At 45.7% G+C, this 17,500-nt stretch overlaps 3 protein-coding genes across 9 annotated transcripts in view; 2 read left to right on the top strand and 1 right to left on the bottom strand.

Moving 5' to 3' along the window:
* The window catches only part of rbm47 (RNA binding motif protein 47), a 4,614-nt gene extending 1,108 nt beyond the window's left edge, over window positions 1-3,506 (top strand). The window contains exons 2-6 of one of the 5 annotated variants that reach the window (XM_079998421.1): window positions 1-71; window positions 519-542; window positions 1,055-1,264; window positions 2,478-2,662; window positions 3,188-3,506. The exon at window positions 1-71 is cut by the window's left edge and continues 266 nt beyond it. In XM_079998421.1, coding sequence (XP_079854547.1) covers window positions 1-71; window positions 519-542; window positions 1,055-1,264; window positions 2,478-2,662; window positions 3,188-3,439 — 742 coding nt within the window. In that variant the 3' untranslated portion in view covers window positions 3,440-3,506. Of the gene's footprint in view, window positions 72-518; window positions 543-1,012; window positions 1,269-2,430; window positions 2,663-3,187 lie in introns of all 5 variants that reach the window. The other 4 variants (XM_079998423.1, XM_079998422.1, XM_079998420.1 and 1 more) reach the window with 4 other exon arrangements.
* A 4,937-nt stretch (window positions 3,507-8,443) lies between these two features.
* Window positions 8,444-14,792, top strand: zfp91 (ZFP91 zinc finger protein, atypical E3 ubiquitin ligase). 2 transcript variants are annotated; one of them, XM_079998618.1, is made up of 12 exons: window positions 8,444-9,273; window positions 9,475-9,512; window positions 10,086-10,202; window positions 10,400-10,439; window positions 10,778-10,885; window positions 10,977-11,105; window positions 12,254-12,439; window positions 12,835-12,885; window positions 13,029-13,107; window positions 13,308-13,422; window positions 13,538-13,637; window positions 13,729-14,792. In XM_079998618.1, the coding sequence occupies exons 1-12, from the start codon at window positions 8,882-8,884 to the stop codon at window positions 14,789-14,791; spliced, it is 2,418 nt and encodes an 805-aa protein (XP_079854744.1). In that variant the 5' UTR covers window positions 8,444-8,881; the 3' UTR covers window position 14,792. The 2 variants fall into 2 exon arrangements, with proteins under 2 accessions (XP_079854744.1, XP_079854745.1); XM_079998619.1 differs by having other exon boundaries at window positions 8,445-9,273; window positions 10,977-11,102.
* A 2,004-nt stretch (window positions 14,793-16,796) lies between these two features.
* Window positions 16,797-17,500, bottom strand: part of LOC307228813 (uncharacterized protein) — a 2,259-nt gene continuing 1,555 nt past the window's right edge. The window contains exon 3 of one of the 2 annotated variants that reach the window (XM_079998620.1): window positions 16,797-17,500. This exon is cut by the window's right edge and continues 2 nt beyond it. In XM_079998620.1, coding sequence (XP_079854746.1) covers window positions 16,800-17,500 — 701 coding nt within the window. In that variant the 3' untranslated portion in view covers window positions 16,797-16,799. The other variant, XM_079998621.1, reaches the window with a different exon arrangement.

The following is a 17,500-nucleotide window of genomic DNA, read 5'->3' as shown; positions in this document are numbered from 1 at the left end:
TTACACGCTGACCTACTACGGATACCCCTACAACACCCTCATTGGACCCAACAGGGATTATTTCGTCAAAGGTGAGAATGAACTCCTTCTGTTTTCGTAGCAGGTCTGCTCGGGGGACACAGCCATTGCTCTTCTGTTCAGACAAGCAATTAACTGTTGTTTTTAATAGGCACTGTCGTAGAAGCTTAATGAGGCAATGCAGAATACAGCCCACTGATAAGGGACTTTATGATTTTTCTTTACAATGACTAAGAAAAGGATGGATTAAGATGATAATCTTTTACGGGGAAATTTTCACTGGCTGAAAACTTTAAAAGATCTGTACTTGATAAGGGTGTGTGGCTTTAAAAATCACACAGTTGTTTGAAAGCAAAGCAAAACTGATGAGTTAAGGTGTCGGACCGATGAATGCTAATCCCATTTCCTTCAATTATTGATTAAGTATGGTCTTTGGGTGGTAGCAGAAAGAAATCAATTTGACTTTCAACAATCATTGTGTTTTGGTTTTCTCTCCAAAGGAGCCCCAATGATACAGAACGATGGTACTGTAATCTCTCACATCCTCATTCCTATTTATTACTTCAATGAACAATGAGCTTCCTTGCCATGTGACAAACTCTTTTGGTTTCTAACATCTTCCTCTACTGCTGTGCTGTCACCTCCCCCTTATGGTCGGTTATTGACTACAAGACAAGAAACTCCAAGGATCCCCTTTTCATAATACTAACATGTAAAAAAAAAATGCATCCGAATACAGTTGCAGCAGAGAGAGATCTCGTGAGGAAATACATAAATCCAGATGAATCCTGTTTTCCCCCACGAGATCCTGCTGGCAAATGAATGTTACAGTAACTTCCCCTGTCAGGTATCATTGCAATGAAAAAAGGAAAATACTAATACAAAGAATACTACTCATAGAATTTCAGATTAATTTGCTTATCCCGACCGCCCGTCCCAGTTACGGTTCAGAGTTGCCAAATGCAAATTGGTAGGACCTCTGCCAAATAGTGAGACCCTCCACCCCGTGTCCTTATATTACGTATTGTATTTCAAGCAGGTACTGTGCGAGGTCGTGGTCGTGCTGCTGCAGGTAACCGTACCCCCGGGCCACGGGGGTCTTACCTGGGGGGTTACTCTGCTGGCCGCGGTATCTACAGCCGCTATCACGAGGGCAAGACCAAGCAGCCAGAAAAGCCCTATGAGCTGATGCCCAGTTTGGAGCTGGCGTCCGCCGTCAACCAAGTTGGCATCAAACCTAGCGCAAGTCAGTGAAAATAAAATATATATATATATATATTATATCGATATACTCGCCCAAGCTTAAAAACTTTCACTAAACCTTCCGCCCTGTCTTTCCCTGTCCCCTTGCCTTCTGAGGAACCACAGCTCTAATTGTTCATCGATTCTTTCCAGTGATTGATCATAACAACACAGCTCTGTCCTTTCCAGCATGGCCTGAATATTAACTGATCTCTTAAAGTGCCTCGATCTTTCCTGCCGTCTCTGTGTCCGTCTGAGAACAGACTCGCCTCACGTTGTTGTTGGGATCTCCGTTCCTGCCCCTCTTTCAAACTGTTTTCAACTCCAGGTTATGTTTGAAACGTTGTTGGCTGTATCTTACCAAGTTTAATCAGGATGCCGGCATAGATTTCTATTTGTTATTCATGATTAAACTGCAGTTATTTTGTACACTACAATAGTAAAATTAGTAACTACAGTCGCTTTAGAGCTGTTGGCTATTCCACCGTTCCCTCTTGACCGGAGTTGAATGATGAAAAACTATATTTTGTAAAAAAAAAAAAAAAAGCTCTTCTTCCACTTGCTCCATTTTAAATCCGATCTTTCTGTCCTATTCGGTGATATCACTCGTAAAACTAATACATGTTGAACATATTGTTTTAACACTACTTGGTTGATCTGAGGTCCTTTGGGGTGCAAGTGGATTTTCTCGATGCTTCCTCTGAAATGACATATCCCCAAAACGGACCCCTCTCCTCCACCCAAGTTTATATGGAATCATAGGATCAAATCCAGTCTGAAAGAACTTTTGTCCTTGGAAAACAAAGAGTGGCGTTGTGTTGGCTGTGTGTGTGTGTGTCTCTCTGTGTGTGTGTGTGTGTGTGTGTGTGTGTGTGTGTGTGTGTGTAATCCAGCGTTGTACGCCATCATAATCCGAATCACACCACAATGTCAACTTGTGCAACTGCCTCCTTTTTTCTTTTCCTTTCTTCCTTGCCTTCATTTTACCGTTCAACTTTTCTCCATGTGTTTTTTTTTTTAATATCGCCTCTATATCCCTGTCACCCTGCGATTTGGGCACGCGACTTGTATGTTTACAGTATGTCTGTGTGGTGTCTCCGCTTTCATTTTCGGCTTCCAAATCAGATTAATTTATCAAACCCTAACAGCCTTCTGTTCGCTAATGCAGAGATCTTGCCCGTTACTCTCCCCTCATCTCCTCTCCTCTCCGTGTGCAGTGGCCTTGCCGGCGCTGAGTGCTCAGTACCCGGTGTTCAGCGCGGCACCCACCGCCAAACTGATGGAGGAGGGAAAGATGCATGCGGTGGAGCACCTCATCCAGCCCCTGGCCATGCAGCAGTCCGAACACACCTCTGCCACCGCCGCCATCCTCCCTACCGTCTCCACGCCTCCTCCCTTCCAGGTGAGATAGTCGCATGCAGGAGACGTGGGGCTCTCCTTGCCTGTACGCTAGAGGTCTTCATTGAATTCAAAATTCAGACCCCAAAATTGGACCCTGGAAATTTTGTCCAGTTGGAACAAATCATTTATGGGAAAAAAAAAAACACCCAACCCGAGATATTGCAGAACCAACCGGATGCATGTCCGAGAGGAGAGAGAAGCCCCTATCCAGGTCTGTTTTCCAAGCCAGTCAATGTCTCCATTGCACTCAATGATTTTTGTGTTTATTTCCTCTTGTATTCTGATTGGCTAATCATCTGGCCTAGCCTTCCATACGCTCCTCTGGCGATCGTGGCTCCTCTAGGTTCCACTGCATTTAGACATAATGGGGCCCCGAGGCAATAGAATTTGACCCGACCCCATGGTCAAAATAAGGCCTCGGGTTTGGCTTGAGCCATGAAGACCTCCAATTGCAGGCATGCGCCTCCAAGTCCCTCCCTTTCTCTTCATCGTACACTTTTTTCTCCGTCCTCTTCCAACCCCCCAGGGTCGCCCCATCACTCCAGTCTACGCCATGGCCCACAACATGCAGCGTATCCCCACAGCCAGCGGCCTGTACGGCGCCAGCTACGTCCCCATCGCCAACTACGCGGCCAACACGGCCGCTCTTGCCGCTCTGCAGAAGAACGCGGCGGTGGCGGCCGCGGCCTACGGGGGCTATGCGGGCTACGCCGTCCCTCAGGCCTTCCCTGCCGCCGCCTTCCAGGTCCCCATCCACGACATCTACCAGACATACTGATCCAGGAGCAGAGACGGCTGCCAAACTACAACAACTCTGTTTGGGTCAGGTTGGCTTGACCCAGTCCACAACTGCAATAATAACGCTAGTACAGTATTCCCATCGGGGATATAACTTCAATATGCAAAATATGATACCAAAAGGATGTCGACCAATGTTTTAGCCAAAATATTTCCTGGCCTTATCATGCAGCGGGCCTCGTTTTACCTTATCAGCAGTTTTGACCGAAACAGGGACTCCGATGAGTAAAGATAACGGACAGAAAAGGTGAGGGAACTACTTAAGACACCCACCGCACACACCCACACACACCACCCCTCTCTAACCCTGTTGTTTCACCAACAAAAACCCCAGAAGGTACATTCAAGTATTTATGAAGAGAAGACTCATATTTAAGTTTTCTCTCTGTTCAGCTTTTGTATTTCCTGTTGTTTTTTCGTCTTCTCTAAAGTAACGAGAGAGACGGTGTTTCGGAGAATTTCTAACTCTAAACGTCACGACATGTTGTGGGAAGAGTACAAATTTTAAGTGTGGGACAAACTACAGGAACTACTGTTCAGAGAGAATAACACTGAAGACAAACAATTTTGGATATATTAACTCTTTTGTTTTAGTATTTTCATTAATATCGAGTATTCCAGAGAATTTTATTTGCCGTGTGCGATGCTGTCCATCCATTTTGTGTGCACGCTTCATGTATGCACAAAATGGATTTTAGATATTAGATGTCTGCTTGGCTGTGCTTTTTTTGTCATCTTAAATGAAGGTAATTGATGTTATGTGTATTTGCCTATATCTAGTTTTTTTAATAATTTGTACGCTGTTTTAACCTTTTTAGGAAAAACATAAAGCTTGGGTTTGTTTGAAAAAACCTTGCTAAATGAAATAATTTTATGATGTGTGTGTGTGTGTGTATATATACACACACACACACACACACACACACACACACACACACACACACACACACACACACTCACACACACACACCTTGAGGAACAAATATTAGAGAGAAAAAAATCATCTACAGCTACACATGGGGGGGTCTTTAGATATTTGTTCTTTCCCATTTTTAAACATTTTTGTAACTTTGATAAACCTTGCCAGGAGACTGAACTTATATTGCTTGTTTTTTTGGTTTTGTTTTGTTTTTCATTATTGTACTGTATGTCTGTACGGTGATATTGATACGATGTGTTGTAGAACTCCCAAAAGGTGAACAAATACGGAGACATGTTTTTGTTTTTTTCCTCCCCCTCGCTGGGTATTTCAACTGGAACATTGTGGCTGGAAAGCCAAGGCTTAACACTCCAGTCGTCTTCACTAATAGGACGATTTTAAAAACCACGAACAGTGTCGTTAACATCACGTTCTGCTCCATTTCCACGCCTGTGACCGTGCCTTTTGAGAGGAAAGCCAAATCTCCTCGCTTCGCAAAGAAAAGACACAGACTGGACTCAGTGAGAAGCACAGCGGATCTCTTCCATCCTATGAGAAATAAAAGAAGAAAAAAAAAGGAATTCACCATTTGATTTGGAAAAAGTCGCCAAATGAAATGTGAAGAGGCTACCGGTTTTGTTTTGGGTTTGTTTTTTTTTTGGGGGGGGTGTTTTTTGCAGTAAAACGACATATAAAGCGCGCTGTCTTCCCTTCCCTCCTCCTCCTCCTCCTCCTCCTCTTCTTCTTCCTTTCTGTCACTGCTTGACCGAGGTGCACTTAGAATTCAGATGAAGGTATATTGAGCGCGCTCGGATGTGAAAGGGTTTTTGGTGTTCTGCGTTCCTCAGTGCCCGTGTGTCGGAGATGAAAAAAAAACAAAAAAAAAACTAAAGTTGACCACGATGAATGTTTTGTGGGCACTTTTGGAAGCCAAAAAAAAACCCAACAACAACACCAACTGCTGTGTGTTGAAAACAAGTGTACTATGGGACTAACTGGAGCGATACCTCACCAGAAGAATATGCAAGTCACATGCACACACACGCACATGCGTACTCACACACACACACACACACACACACACACACACACACACACACACACACACACACACACACACACACACACACACACAAAGTCACACTCCAAAAGCAGCCATTGATACTAAATAAATGCACAATTAGCATTCCTATGGGGGCTAGTATTTATAAACCATTCCCTGAACATTTTATCGCAAGCACGTTTTTTCCTTTCCAATCTGTGTTTTTTGTTGTATTTATTTCTGTTGTTCAATTGCAGGGTTTGTATACTCGTGTCTTCTTATTTTTCTGTGGTTTTTATTTGACGTCTTCGTTCCTTCTTCACACAACCACGGGGGCTAATTTGTCTTTAATCTCTTTGTAAGGAATGCGGGGCGGTGAGTTTAAGGTTATGAAGGTTTACTTCAAACGAAGACCTGAAAGAAAACCCCTCCAAAATGGTTTTGCGGAAGTGACTCATCTCGACATATTATGGTACACTTTGCTACTGGCCTGCCCCTTCCAACTGGATTTTGACAAAAACAAAAAAAACAAACAAACAAAAACACAAACCTGCTGATTATTGCTTTTACGAATTTCATTTGTGAAGATAAGTCAGGATATATTTAATATATACATTACTTGTTATGTATGAAGTGAGAAAATATAGAAGGTATAATATATTATGTTTTTTCTTTTCCTTATATATGCCTTATTTAGTGTAACAAACAAAAAAAAAGTAAAAACATTTTTTTTGCCAAAGTGTCCAATATCGCTGGTTTTTGAACATCAAAGCGATTGTGCTTTTTTTTTTGTTGTTGTTGTTGTTGTTGTTGCTGTGTGTGTGTTTCACACTATTTTCAGTGTATGACTTGGAACTGGATTCGGCGGCGTGTGTGGAAGAAATTCTTCTAGTGTTAACAATGGTAACCTTCGCTTCCTCCGTGTAACTGAACGGTACTAATTTGAAGACGGAGACGAAAAGTCTGGCCCATGCAAGCGTCACAACTGAGCGGTCGACAATGTTCCTGCCGAAATATTAAAAAAAAAAAAAAAATGAAAAAAGGCAGCGCTCTGGATTGTCATGGCTATGGCTGCTTACTAGCACTGTATGTACCCAGAGAATAGTCCCAGCGCTGTCTCGAGTTTTAGGAATTAACACAGCCAGCTCTCTTCTCTTAATCCGCTTGCTGCTTTCTTTTCTTCACGCCCACATTTCACCTGCGCTGCAGCGGTAAAACTAAACACTTCTGCATCTGGTTCTAGCGTTTCTAAATAGGTGTTATTATGTGAACTGTTCCTGGGGTGTTTTGGGGGTCGTTTGTTTTTGTGTCGTCGAGATGTCTTTGTATGCCCATGCAGATTATTTTCTAACAGAAGGTTACGTTTAAACGAAGAAAAAAAAAAAAAAAAAAAAAAACCCAACAAAAAAACAAACATATTCAGCATTATATTTATAGCTATAAAAAGGTAGATGAATAAAGTATTTGCAAAATATGTAATTTGTGTTTTGATTTCTGCGTGGAGCGCACATCACATCCAAAGTGTCTTTTTTAAAATATTACATTGGCGCGTTTCAGATCAGGCTTAATCTCCACAATTAATGTAAATGAAATAGAGTGGACAGAGTTCGAAAAATTGTTAAAGGTACCAGTGTTCATCAGTTGACAAACGCAGAATCGGCCGTTTATACAGACGTCTCCTGAGGGTTTGACACTGACCTCCGTCAATGGAAACCCGACCTCGCCGTCACACCTCAACTATTCTTTAGACAATTTGTAGTTTGGACAAAGAAAAAAAAAACCAAAACGCCTGGTGAATGTTTCATAAACGTGCGGCTGGCACAAACTAACCCATCATGAAGTCGGTCAGTTCTTCAGAACACGCTGCAAAGGCCCTCAGAGAAACACGCCCTGGCACAAACGCACCTCAGCACGTCGCTGTTCGATCATCACATGTATTAAAGAATAAAGACGTTCGCAAGTTAATGAAAATAAACAAACAAACACGCGGGTGTATAAATAAACAATCCATCACACTTTTTTTGTTTTATTTTATTCTTGTTCGAATATTCGTGTTGCCACCTGTGTCGGCACCTGCACCGAGGGCAATCCCCTCTGAATATCGCACTCGGCCAATAAGGACTTTGATTCCGGTAATGAACGAGTAAAATAATGAAGAAAAATAAAGTACTCATTGCCGGTTACTGGAAAATGCGGGCAGATCGAGTCCAGACTTTGGCTCCAGACCCGGCAGCCACGCGGAACACGCCCGGCGGCGTACGGGTGGTGGCGTACGGGTGGTGGAGCGCGGGGCTCCCAACCTTTATGAAACCACTGCCGCCTGGTGGTGGGAATGCAGCTTTGACGGCAGTGCGGGCTTTCCTGTGGCAGCCATGTTAGCTCCAGAAATGACGGAAGAAAAACAATAATAATAACGAAAAATAATAATAGTTATAATACGACTGCAATAATAATAATAATAATAATAATAATAATAATAATAATGCGACTACAATAATACTAAAAATAATAATAATATAATCATCGTAATTATATGAACGCCAATTCCCTACAATAACGAATACCCATTTACATATTTATGTATGTATTTATTTACAAGGTATAACGTATACATCGTGAACACAATTATTGTAAAAAACAATAATAATAACGAAAAATAATAATAGTTATAATACGACTGCAATAATAATAATAATAATAATAATAATAATAATAATAATAATAATACGACTACAATAATACTAAAAATAATAATAATATAATCATCGTAATTATATGAACGCCAATTCCCTACAATAACGAATAACCATTTACATATTTATGTATGTATTTATTTACAAGGTATAACGTATACATCGTGAACACAACACATCTTACCATGAATCAAGTCCTAACCTCATGGGCGAACTACACTTACCACAATGCTCCGAGCCAGCCATTTATTTGGCGAACGGTCCCTTCGGACGCCGCCACTTTGCAGACGTGCAAACAGTCCGGATAGGCCGCCATGTCGTCGGGGGAGCGGGGCGTGAGACCATCCGCATGCTGCCGGCGGCGGCCAGGCGGCGTCGCTGCCTCCGGGGCTCGCCGTGCTCTTATTTTCGGGGCTTAAAGGAGACGCAACAAAGCGCACGACATGGACGTGCCGCGGGACCGAGCGAACACGTAGGTTTACTATAGCTTTAAGAGGGCGAAATTGCGTCTGCTTCTTTAAAATCATATCGCGTTATTATTGAATAGGTAATTAAGAAAAGTTGTAATTTACGTGTCAATAAACTAAGTGCACATCATTTGCGACGGAGCCAACGCAGCCTATTGAAACATGTCGCTGTGTCCGATAAAGGCCTCACGCAGCCGACGCGTTTTGATAGCGGTTCCGATCCAGTTTTCTCCGAATCACAACTAAACCCACCGAAGCGTGCGCGGGATTCGAGGTAGACGGGAACGGGCGACGCCGCCAAATGGACCCGAGGAGGGAGCCGAGCGCGGACGAGAGCACCCGGGAGCGGTCCGCGCAGGACAAGGCCGCGGAGCAGACCCCGACGCCGAGTGGGTCCGTCGCGCCGCGGAGGGGGCTCAGAGCGCGGTCGGGAGCGGTCCGCCCGAAGCCCGGCGTCTCCGCCTCCCCCGCCGACGTCAACGGGGCTACGACGCAGGGCTCCGGCAGGGTGCTACGGGACCGGTCCACACGCGCGGTGCCGGCCTGGTTAAAGGACAACAGGAGCGAGGACGAGGTCGAGGACGAGGCCAGCCCGGACACGAGCGGAGCCAAGCGGAGGAAAGTTTCCAATTCCAGAAGGAAGAAAAATGCGGAATCCGCGGGCTCGTCAGACGAGAGCCTCCACACCAAAGAGTGAGTTTTGGCTTTGGGTGTCGACACCGAAGCGAGTGGCTCGTCCCCTTGCTGTATCGTGGGGAGGGTGGGGTGTTAAGCTCACCTGGTCTCCGGGTTGACAGGGCTTGCGGTGCTGCCATCAGCTGTTTCTACACGAGGTGCCATAGACAAAAGACGTCCCTATCCACCAGTAATACTCTCTCTGTTTCACTCCTGCAGCTCGGGGGATGCCAAGAAGCCCGCCACAGATTCTCAAGGTGATCGGTCTCATCTCGCATGAAGCAATCACTGTTTTAATGAAACGACCTGGAGAGGTTTAGGCGTGGGAACCGACCGGGGACCCCACTCAGTTTAATGACCTGTGCAGGTGTATACTCCAACTCTAAGTATTGTGGTTCCAGCTATCGCAAGGCGGCATCGTTTCTTGTGTTTTCTTTCCATTATGAAGTGCGGTACTGGGTTTGAAAATTCCCAATGAATGGCGTAATTCAAATTATTTTACGCACCGAATTTGAACAGTTGGCGGAATCAGATTCTCTGTGTGCAACATTGGGAATAATGCTGTACGACTGTATCTGACAAAATCTTCCGCCTCAGGTACGACAACAATGCAACCTAAATATTGATTCGCGAATCAGCTGTGGCAAATAATCAACAAGATGCCAAAGCGCACAAAAATAGCTTTCCCAATGGGAAAATCCAAAGACCGAAATGTCCAAATCTCTGCCCATGAAGTTCTATATCTACCAGTGTATTTGTTTTCGAAACGGTGTGTGTTTTGTGTTCACGTGCTTATCTTTTCTTTGACACCGATCTTCTGCTCGCTCCAGTTCATTCCTCCAGGCGTCCGCCGCCACAGACCCGCGCCAAAGCCCCCGCAGCCCGGGCGGCCAAGGGCTCCGCCAGGCCCATGTGTAAGAGCGAACCTGGTGCGGAGCATGCTGCCGGTGAGCCGCCCGTCGAGAGGCCTCCATTCACGAAGCCTTACAGCACAGGAAGAGGGATTCTGTTCTATCATAAAAATAAATTTAGTTAAGATTTTGTTATTATTTATTTTGTTTCTGTATGTAGGTTTACAGCCTTCATGTACCGTCACGCACCCCATTAACCACTATCTTGACCTCTCTCTCTCACTCATGTGTAGCATCAGAGGGAAAGGTGAAGGAGAAGAGTGCTCCTGCAGTGTGAGTGTTCAGCCTAATAGATTTGATTTGTTTTGTTTAATCAGTGGATATCATCTTAGGGGGCCTTCTGGATAATAGCTGTTTTATAACACAGAATAGCTTAGTTATCCTACTGCTGCACTGCAAGCACAGGACTCTATTTATAAGATGGTTTTACCAATTTATTAATTTGATGCAAGCAATGTATTGATTAGCCTGATTCATGGATGACATCGAAGACATTATGCAGCAGCAGTTTTTCTTTAGATAACACTGTCCTTGTATAAGCTAGTTAGTAATGGAGATTAAAAGTAAAACCGGTGCTTTCTTGACCGCCACATCTCCCATTTCTGTCTCAGTGAAAAGAGAGAAGAGGGCGGTGAGGGCGTCAGCGACCTCCCGGATGATAAAGGCGCTCGGTTTCAGGACGACCCGGACGAGCTCAACTACCAGCTGCAGACTCCGAGGTACAGACCGAGCCGTACACCTTGTACCGCTTCACACCGTGCTGTGGAGGAGGGTCTCTGAGACGTTAACCCAGAAGGTTGTGTGTTTTAGCGAGGAGGAGGAGGAGGAGGAGGAGGAGGAAGAAGAAGAAGAGGAAGAAGAGGCCCTCAGCAGCGAGGACGATCTTCCCTTTGCGGACGACCTGAATGACCAGAGCTACGACCCCAACGCTGAGAGGTTGTGAGTGTGGTTGTGTTTCTCCTATTCTGCCACGAGGCTGAGGCCAATATTTGCACAGTATCTAAATATCAGTCCGTCCGTCGTCTGGGCCACGGGGAGCACCGGGGCAGAGCAGCAGAGTGCACGAACAAAGCTCATTCACTGGCGCACACGAGGATGTAAGTGGACGTATGCGCACGGCAGCGCGGAAGCAGATAGAGGATTTGGACGTGGTGGCGCGTTAAGTGGCGGCTCCAGGTTATTTCTTGCATTGCTTAAATTGTATTATAAAAAATGCTTTTGAATAACTGTTAGACAGAGCTGCGAACTCACACATATGAACCAGTTCACACGCTACACGTCGTATTTCTCACACTGAGAATTCCGAGATGAGTCAAATTGCTTATTTTTTAACTCTACGTATATATTTCCTCAATCCCGCTTGCTTGGTGCCTGTCACTGTTCGCGTGGTGAACGGCAGGCCTGGGCAGATTTACAATAAAAGTGGTGATCGACTCCATCGATAGCGGTTGACATTGGTGCCAGACGATTTAAGTTATTATTTATTTATTTTGTTCGCCAGGAAATATCTTAGCTTTGAAACGGTGTAAGTGCACTTGACCGTGTACTGAAACTGGAGTGGAGGGAGAGAGGGGGCGGGGGCTCTTGCCCTCTCCCCTCAGAGCTGTCCAGTAACCACTTGTGAGCTGATCTCACTTCCCCGCTCTAGATGCAAGTCTTGTGATTATAACATAGCAATACATAATATCATCTCATAGAGAAAGATTTCAAATTTTTTTCCCCTCAGTTTTTTACTTGTATGGGGAATGAAGTACGTATATTTAACTCAGAATTGGAGTGGTAGTCGGGAACTGCTGTTTCCAGACTCCCGTGCCGGTCTTTTTTAATTTATTTTATTTTTATTTTTTTTTAAGATCTATTAATTGTCGTTTGTTTCTTACGTGTATGAAACAAAACTTTTAAACACAAACGAGTTAAGGGATTGTCCCGTTCCGTCCCCCCCGCCAACAGTGACGATAATATTGTGTATTGTAATATTTGGGCGGGACTGCATCGTGATTAAAGGTTTTGGATATTGCCCAAGCCTAACAGACATTGTTATGTACAATTGTTAAAAAAAAAAATTCTTATCTTACGCTCTCTGGCAGAGATGCCCCCAAACAGAAGCGCCGGGCCCCTCCCCGACAGAAGGACAAAAAGGAGAATGTTCCTACAAAAGACAATGAGAAAGAGGCCGCCGAGATAAAGGTGGAAGGCTCGGAGAACCTGGAACCCCCGGAGGAAGAGGAGGTGAAAATGGAGGAGACGGGGGAAGACCCCGAAGGCCCCAGGAAGTAAGCTCCTTAACTGACTAGAAGAAAGGGAAGGGAAGTGTTATCATTGGGACATATTGTCCCCATTGGATAATAATCTTTTTATTATTGTTTCATATGCTTCCCTCAGTGACCGCATCAATATTTCATGATACCTAGGTCATGCACTGTGTTCTTTAATCCTGGAATTAAGTTTCTTTATAGCCATGAAAAGTGTGTGTGTGTGTGTGTGTGTGTGTGTGTGTGTGTGTGTGTGTGTGTGTGTGTGTGTGTGTGTGTGTGTGTGTGTGTGTGTGTGTGTGTGTGTGTGTGTGTGTGTGTGTGTGTGTGTGTGTGTGTGTGTGTGTGTGCTGGACATGGATATATTAAATAGTCTAAGCTTGGTTCTAGGAATAAATGTATTCTTTCTGTGTCAGGAGAGGCAGGCGAAGAAAAAATGACAAAACACCACGTCTTCCAAAAAGAAGGTAAAATAGATATTAATTTCTTTTTATTATTTTATCCCTTGATGAAAATGACTATCTCTGTATTCAAGAGGAATGTTGTCGTGTATAAGGCTGTATTGTCAGTGTGTTTGGAGTGTAATGGCTCGTGTCACCTTCCCAAACAGGAAGAAGCCTCCTGTGCAGTATGTGCGCTGTGAGATGGAAGGGTGCGGCACGGTCCTGGCTCATCCACGCTACCTGCAGGTAAGCCGTGGGACCACCTGATTCCCAGACAACCCTCCGGATGTAGGAGTCCGTCGACGTGCCGCTACCAAGGCACCAACCGGGCATTACTTTAGATTATTACTCATCCCCTTCAAAAAATTAAATTCATTAACACTGACTTTTCTTTCAATTAACTTTCTTCTATTCCCTCATTGTCCTTTTCTTTGTTTGACTCGTAGCACCACATTAAGTACCAGCACTTGCTGAAGAAGAAGTATGTGTGCCCTCATCCCTCCTGCGGAAGGCTTTTCCGGCTGCAGAAGCAACTGCTGCGGCACGCCAAGCACCACACCGGTACACACAGTGCACCAAGCGCTCACCGGAGAAGATCTGTTTTATACTTGTCTCTGCTAACTTGAGTATAACAGCAGTATGACTGACCCTTTTATTTTGTGCCTCATTTTTTTAGACCAGCGAGACTACATATGTGAGTTCTGCGCTCGCGCCTTTAAGAGCTCCCACAACCTGGCTGTGCATCGTATGATCCACACGGGAGAAAAGCCTCTTCAGTGAGTCACGTCATGACATCTTCATTTCATTTGTGGTGCTTATTCAGTGAGTCAACATCACTCCTTTTTTCTTGTCGGTCCCCTCCACTAGGTGTGAGATTTGTGGCTTCACCTGTCGCCAGAAGGCCTCCCTCAACTGGCACATGAAGAAGCACGACGCCGACGCCACCTACCAGTTCTCCTGCTCGATCTGCGGCAAGAAGTTTGAGAAGAAAGACTGCGTGGTCGCCCACAAAGCCAAGAGCCACCCAGAGGTTCTCATCGCAGAGGCCCTGGCAGCCAACGCCGGGGCCCTCATCACCACCCCTGCCTCCCTCCTGGAGCTGCAGGGAAGCCAAGTCCAGCCGGAGGTCACCAGCCTGGACCTGGGCCAGGTGGTGCAGGCCAGCCAAGCAGCACAGCTGAGCCAGACGGCGCCGGTTGGGCAGCAGGTCGCCCAAATGGGTCAAGCGCCCCAGCAGGTGAGCCACCAGGTGGTGTTGCTGGGTCAAGACCAGAGCCTCCACACCATGCAGGTTCCTGTGACCATCGCCCTGTCCCCCATCGACCCCCCGTCACCGGCTGACAGCCAGCAGCAGGCGCACCTCCAGCTCCAGATGCCGCTCCACTTTGTCCAGGCAACTCCGCAGTCACAGCAGCAGCCCCAGATCCAGCAACTGACCCTCCATTCTGGCTCGCTGGTGACCCAGCACCAGCCCCAGCTGCAGCAGCTGCCCCTGCAGTCCTACTCCTCCCAGCAGCAGCAGCAGCAGCAGCAGCAGCAGCAGCAGCAGCAGCAGCAGCATCAGGGTCAGGGTCAGACTCAGATCCTCCACATGACCTTCCAGCCCGTCAGCCAGGCCCAGACCCACATCCACCAAATCCCCATCCTCGCCAGTGCTCAGCAGCTCCAGACCCTGCAGAGCGTGGCCTGTAACTCCCCCCTGCTGTCCCCCTCCCAGCACCAGCACCAGTCCCAATCCCAGGACCCGACCTCTGCTAACGGTGAAAGCTACGTTCTGGACACCTCCGTTCTGTCCTCCTCTCCATCGGCAAACTCCCTCCAGCAGCATGCTGAGGCAGTGGGAGAGGGGGGCGTGGTCTGGGAGCCGGCCGGGGACGGGGAGGTTCTGACTGATGGTACAGACAGCGACGTACAACAGGTGGTCATATAACCTCTGCACTTAAAAACTGGGGCATTGATGCTATTGGTGACTCAATATACTATAATGCAATGTTTGAGACACATGTAGGATCACCAAAATATTATTTACTATTTACCCATAGTCACGTTTTGGTAGCTTTTTAGATCTACCTGTATCAGGGAAAGATACATATGTGTGCGTGCGTGTGTGTGCGCGTTCTGTCAGTGTAAAATGGTTGTATATAAAGTGAAGTAATGTTAGTCCGCTAGACGTGTGTGTGTGTGTGTGTGTGTGTGTGTGTGTGTGTGTGTGTGTGTGTGTGTGTGTGTGTGTGTGTGTGTGTGTGTGTGTGTGTGTGTGTGTGTGTGTGTGTGTGTGTTCAGTTGTGGACAAGATGTTGTACTATTGCAAAACACATACTTTTATGCAATAATATAGCATACCTTTATGTATAACTACATCTAGCATCACCGGTGTTCCTGCTATAATGTAAAACATACAAATAATGCAATGTGGTGTTTCAGAACCCTAGAAAACAATATGCATTTACCACAAGTTGAAGTCATGTCATATATCAAATATGAGTTTTAGTTAAGTTGCTTAAGTCACATAATTGCAGTTGGGTAGGGGTTTTGTTGTCAAGATTTGTTGATAGATCCAATATACGTTTAAAGGGGACCTGTATACTCCTTTTCAACAGGTTAATATAGGTCTTTGAAGTTTTTTGCTGAAAATACCACTCGGATAATGCATTCTAGCCATTCTCACCTGCCTCTTTAACCCTCCTGTTCCTGACGCGCCATTTCAGTGTGTCCGTCGCTTTCGATGAAAATGAGCTGCTCCTCCCCACGCCGGAACTGTTTGCCCCACTTCTGTGAGCCCATTGTATGAAGTCCGTAAACTTTCACTGATTTCACATTATCAGTCCACCAAATCTGTCTCTCAACAAATTTGAGGCCAGAAATACACAACCCAGTTCCTGAGTCTCTACTGATATTAGATCGAGAAGGACTAATTGAAAAGTTTGTTCAGACTTTTGTTAGCCGTGTTTCAGGCTTGTGGGGCACACCGCACAGGTCTTTGTTGCATTCAGTAAACGTCAGAGATTAAAAGAAATGAAGTAAATACATATAAAATAAACCAGTTTTTATTGGTTTTGTTTGGAGAAATACACAGCAAAACAGTCAACCTACCCATTTTTTAACCAATTATTTTTTTAAATACTTGCATTTAGCTTGTTTGCAGTTTTATCACAGACGGTGTTAATTCCTCTTTTCTTTAAAATATTTGTGCTGGTCTGTGATGCCAACAGAGCAGTTCCTGGCGGTGCTTGCCATTTCTCCAGCCGTAGGTCGTTACTCAGATGGGAGAGGGGCGGTTGAATTCTACTATGTCTCAATGGTACTTAAGGAGACACGTCCAAACGACCTGTAGAATCATGTGTTTTCACCTCACAAAAAACTGGGCGGGTTGTCGTATTCCACAGTTTGTGTGTTAGTTGGCCCATCAGAGACCCAAATGTATGTGCACAAGCACTGAAAAAGTGAGTTTTTCATAATAGGTCACCTTTAAGGAACAGGTATTCATTTAAGTAGTTTCTTGCTCACAGAAAGTTAGTTTGTAGCCAAAGGATGACCTTTAATGTCTTAGTTATTAATAGAAACGGCTAACAAAGTCATTAAAATATCGGGCACGGAAATCGTACTCCGTCCTGCAAGTTGATCAGCAAAACACATCAGAACCCTTCGTCATGTTACCAATAAATTTGCTGTCTCATTGATGTAGGATGTGTTGAAGCAGACACACAAATTTTATTTATGAGGTAAATAAATGTTTTAACATGGGGCAAGTGTATTCTTTATACTGCAAATCTGATTTTGGGAGAACCATCACAACAATTATGTTCCCCCTTACAGACAAAAAGAACATCTCACTCATTCATACCAATAAGACCACCCACTAGATCCAAATCAATTCTATATACAAGAATTCAAAACATCCCATCCCTCACAGTGCACCACAGCTTATAAAGCAGTGCTCAGGACATATTGAGCCGCTCTCGGCCCCTCTGCGTGGCATACTGTTTCAGAGCTCGTTTGGGAGGAATCAAGGTGTTGCTCAGTCCTACTCTCCTCTTCCTCACCTGCTGTCCCTCAGCCTCCTCCTGGTCCAAACTCCGGGCCCTGTCGCCATGACAGGCACTCCTGTGATTTGATTCTGGCGTCTCTGTGCCGACCAGAGGCCTCGAGTCGCCGCCCGGAGGCGTTTGGAGGTCGCTGTCGTGGGCGAACTTGCACTTGATCCCAAACCTGCACCTGCCGTCCTTCCTGTACGCCACGCACACCCGCTTGCCGCCAATCTGGGACGGGTTGGCGTGCACGGTGAGGGGCACGTGCTTCTGCAGGGCGTGGAGCTTCTGGTCGGCCTGGGCCTTGAAAGGGTTGGAGAACACACTGCTGCCGGAGCAGGAGGAGTCCAGGGGAGGAGGGGGGAGCTTGGTACTAGGCCGGCGGGAGGTCGTCAGAAATGGAGACAGGAAGGAGGAGGAGGATGGTGATGATGATGATGATGATGATGAAAGGGGGGCTGGTGGTCTCACTGCTGGAGGGCAGGGCTCTGCAGGGGGCTGGGGTTGATCCTCCTCGGATCCACTGTCTAACTCACTGGAGGCCGAAGAGCCAGACTCCACCAGGAAGTTGCGGCTCTTGTTGACCCCTGGAGCTCCAGCATCCACCACTC

Source organism: Zeus faber (genome assembly GCF_960531495.2).
Source record: "Zeus faber genome assembly, chromosome: 4".
Classification (NCBI taxonomy): domain Eukaryota; kingdom Metazoa; phylum Chordata; class Actinopteri; order Zeiformes; family Zeidae; genus Zeus; species Zeus faber.
Note: the sequence above shows the minus strand (reverse complement) of the source record. Positions and strands in the feature narration are given on the sequence as shown.

What these genes read in the sequence shown, in the direction of transcription:
- zfp91 (XM_079998618.1), top strand. Translation starts at nt 8,882, where the DNA reads ATGGACCCGAGGAGGGAGCCGAGCGCGGACGAGAGCACCCGGGAGCGG. An exon ending in GACCCCGAAGGCCCCAGGAA is followed by an intron (nt 12,440 to 12,834) that starts GTAAGCTCCTTA and finishes TTTCTGTGTCAG; the next exon opens with GAGAGGCAGGCGAAGAAAAA. An exon ending in ACGGGAGAAAAGCCTCTTCA is followed by an intron (nt 13,638 to 13,728) that starts GTGAGTCACGTC and finishes CCCCTCCACTAG; the next exon opens with GTGTGAGATTTGTGGCTTCA.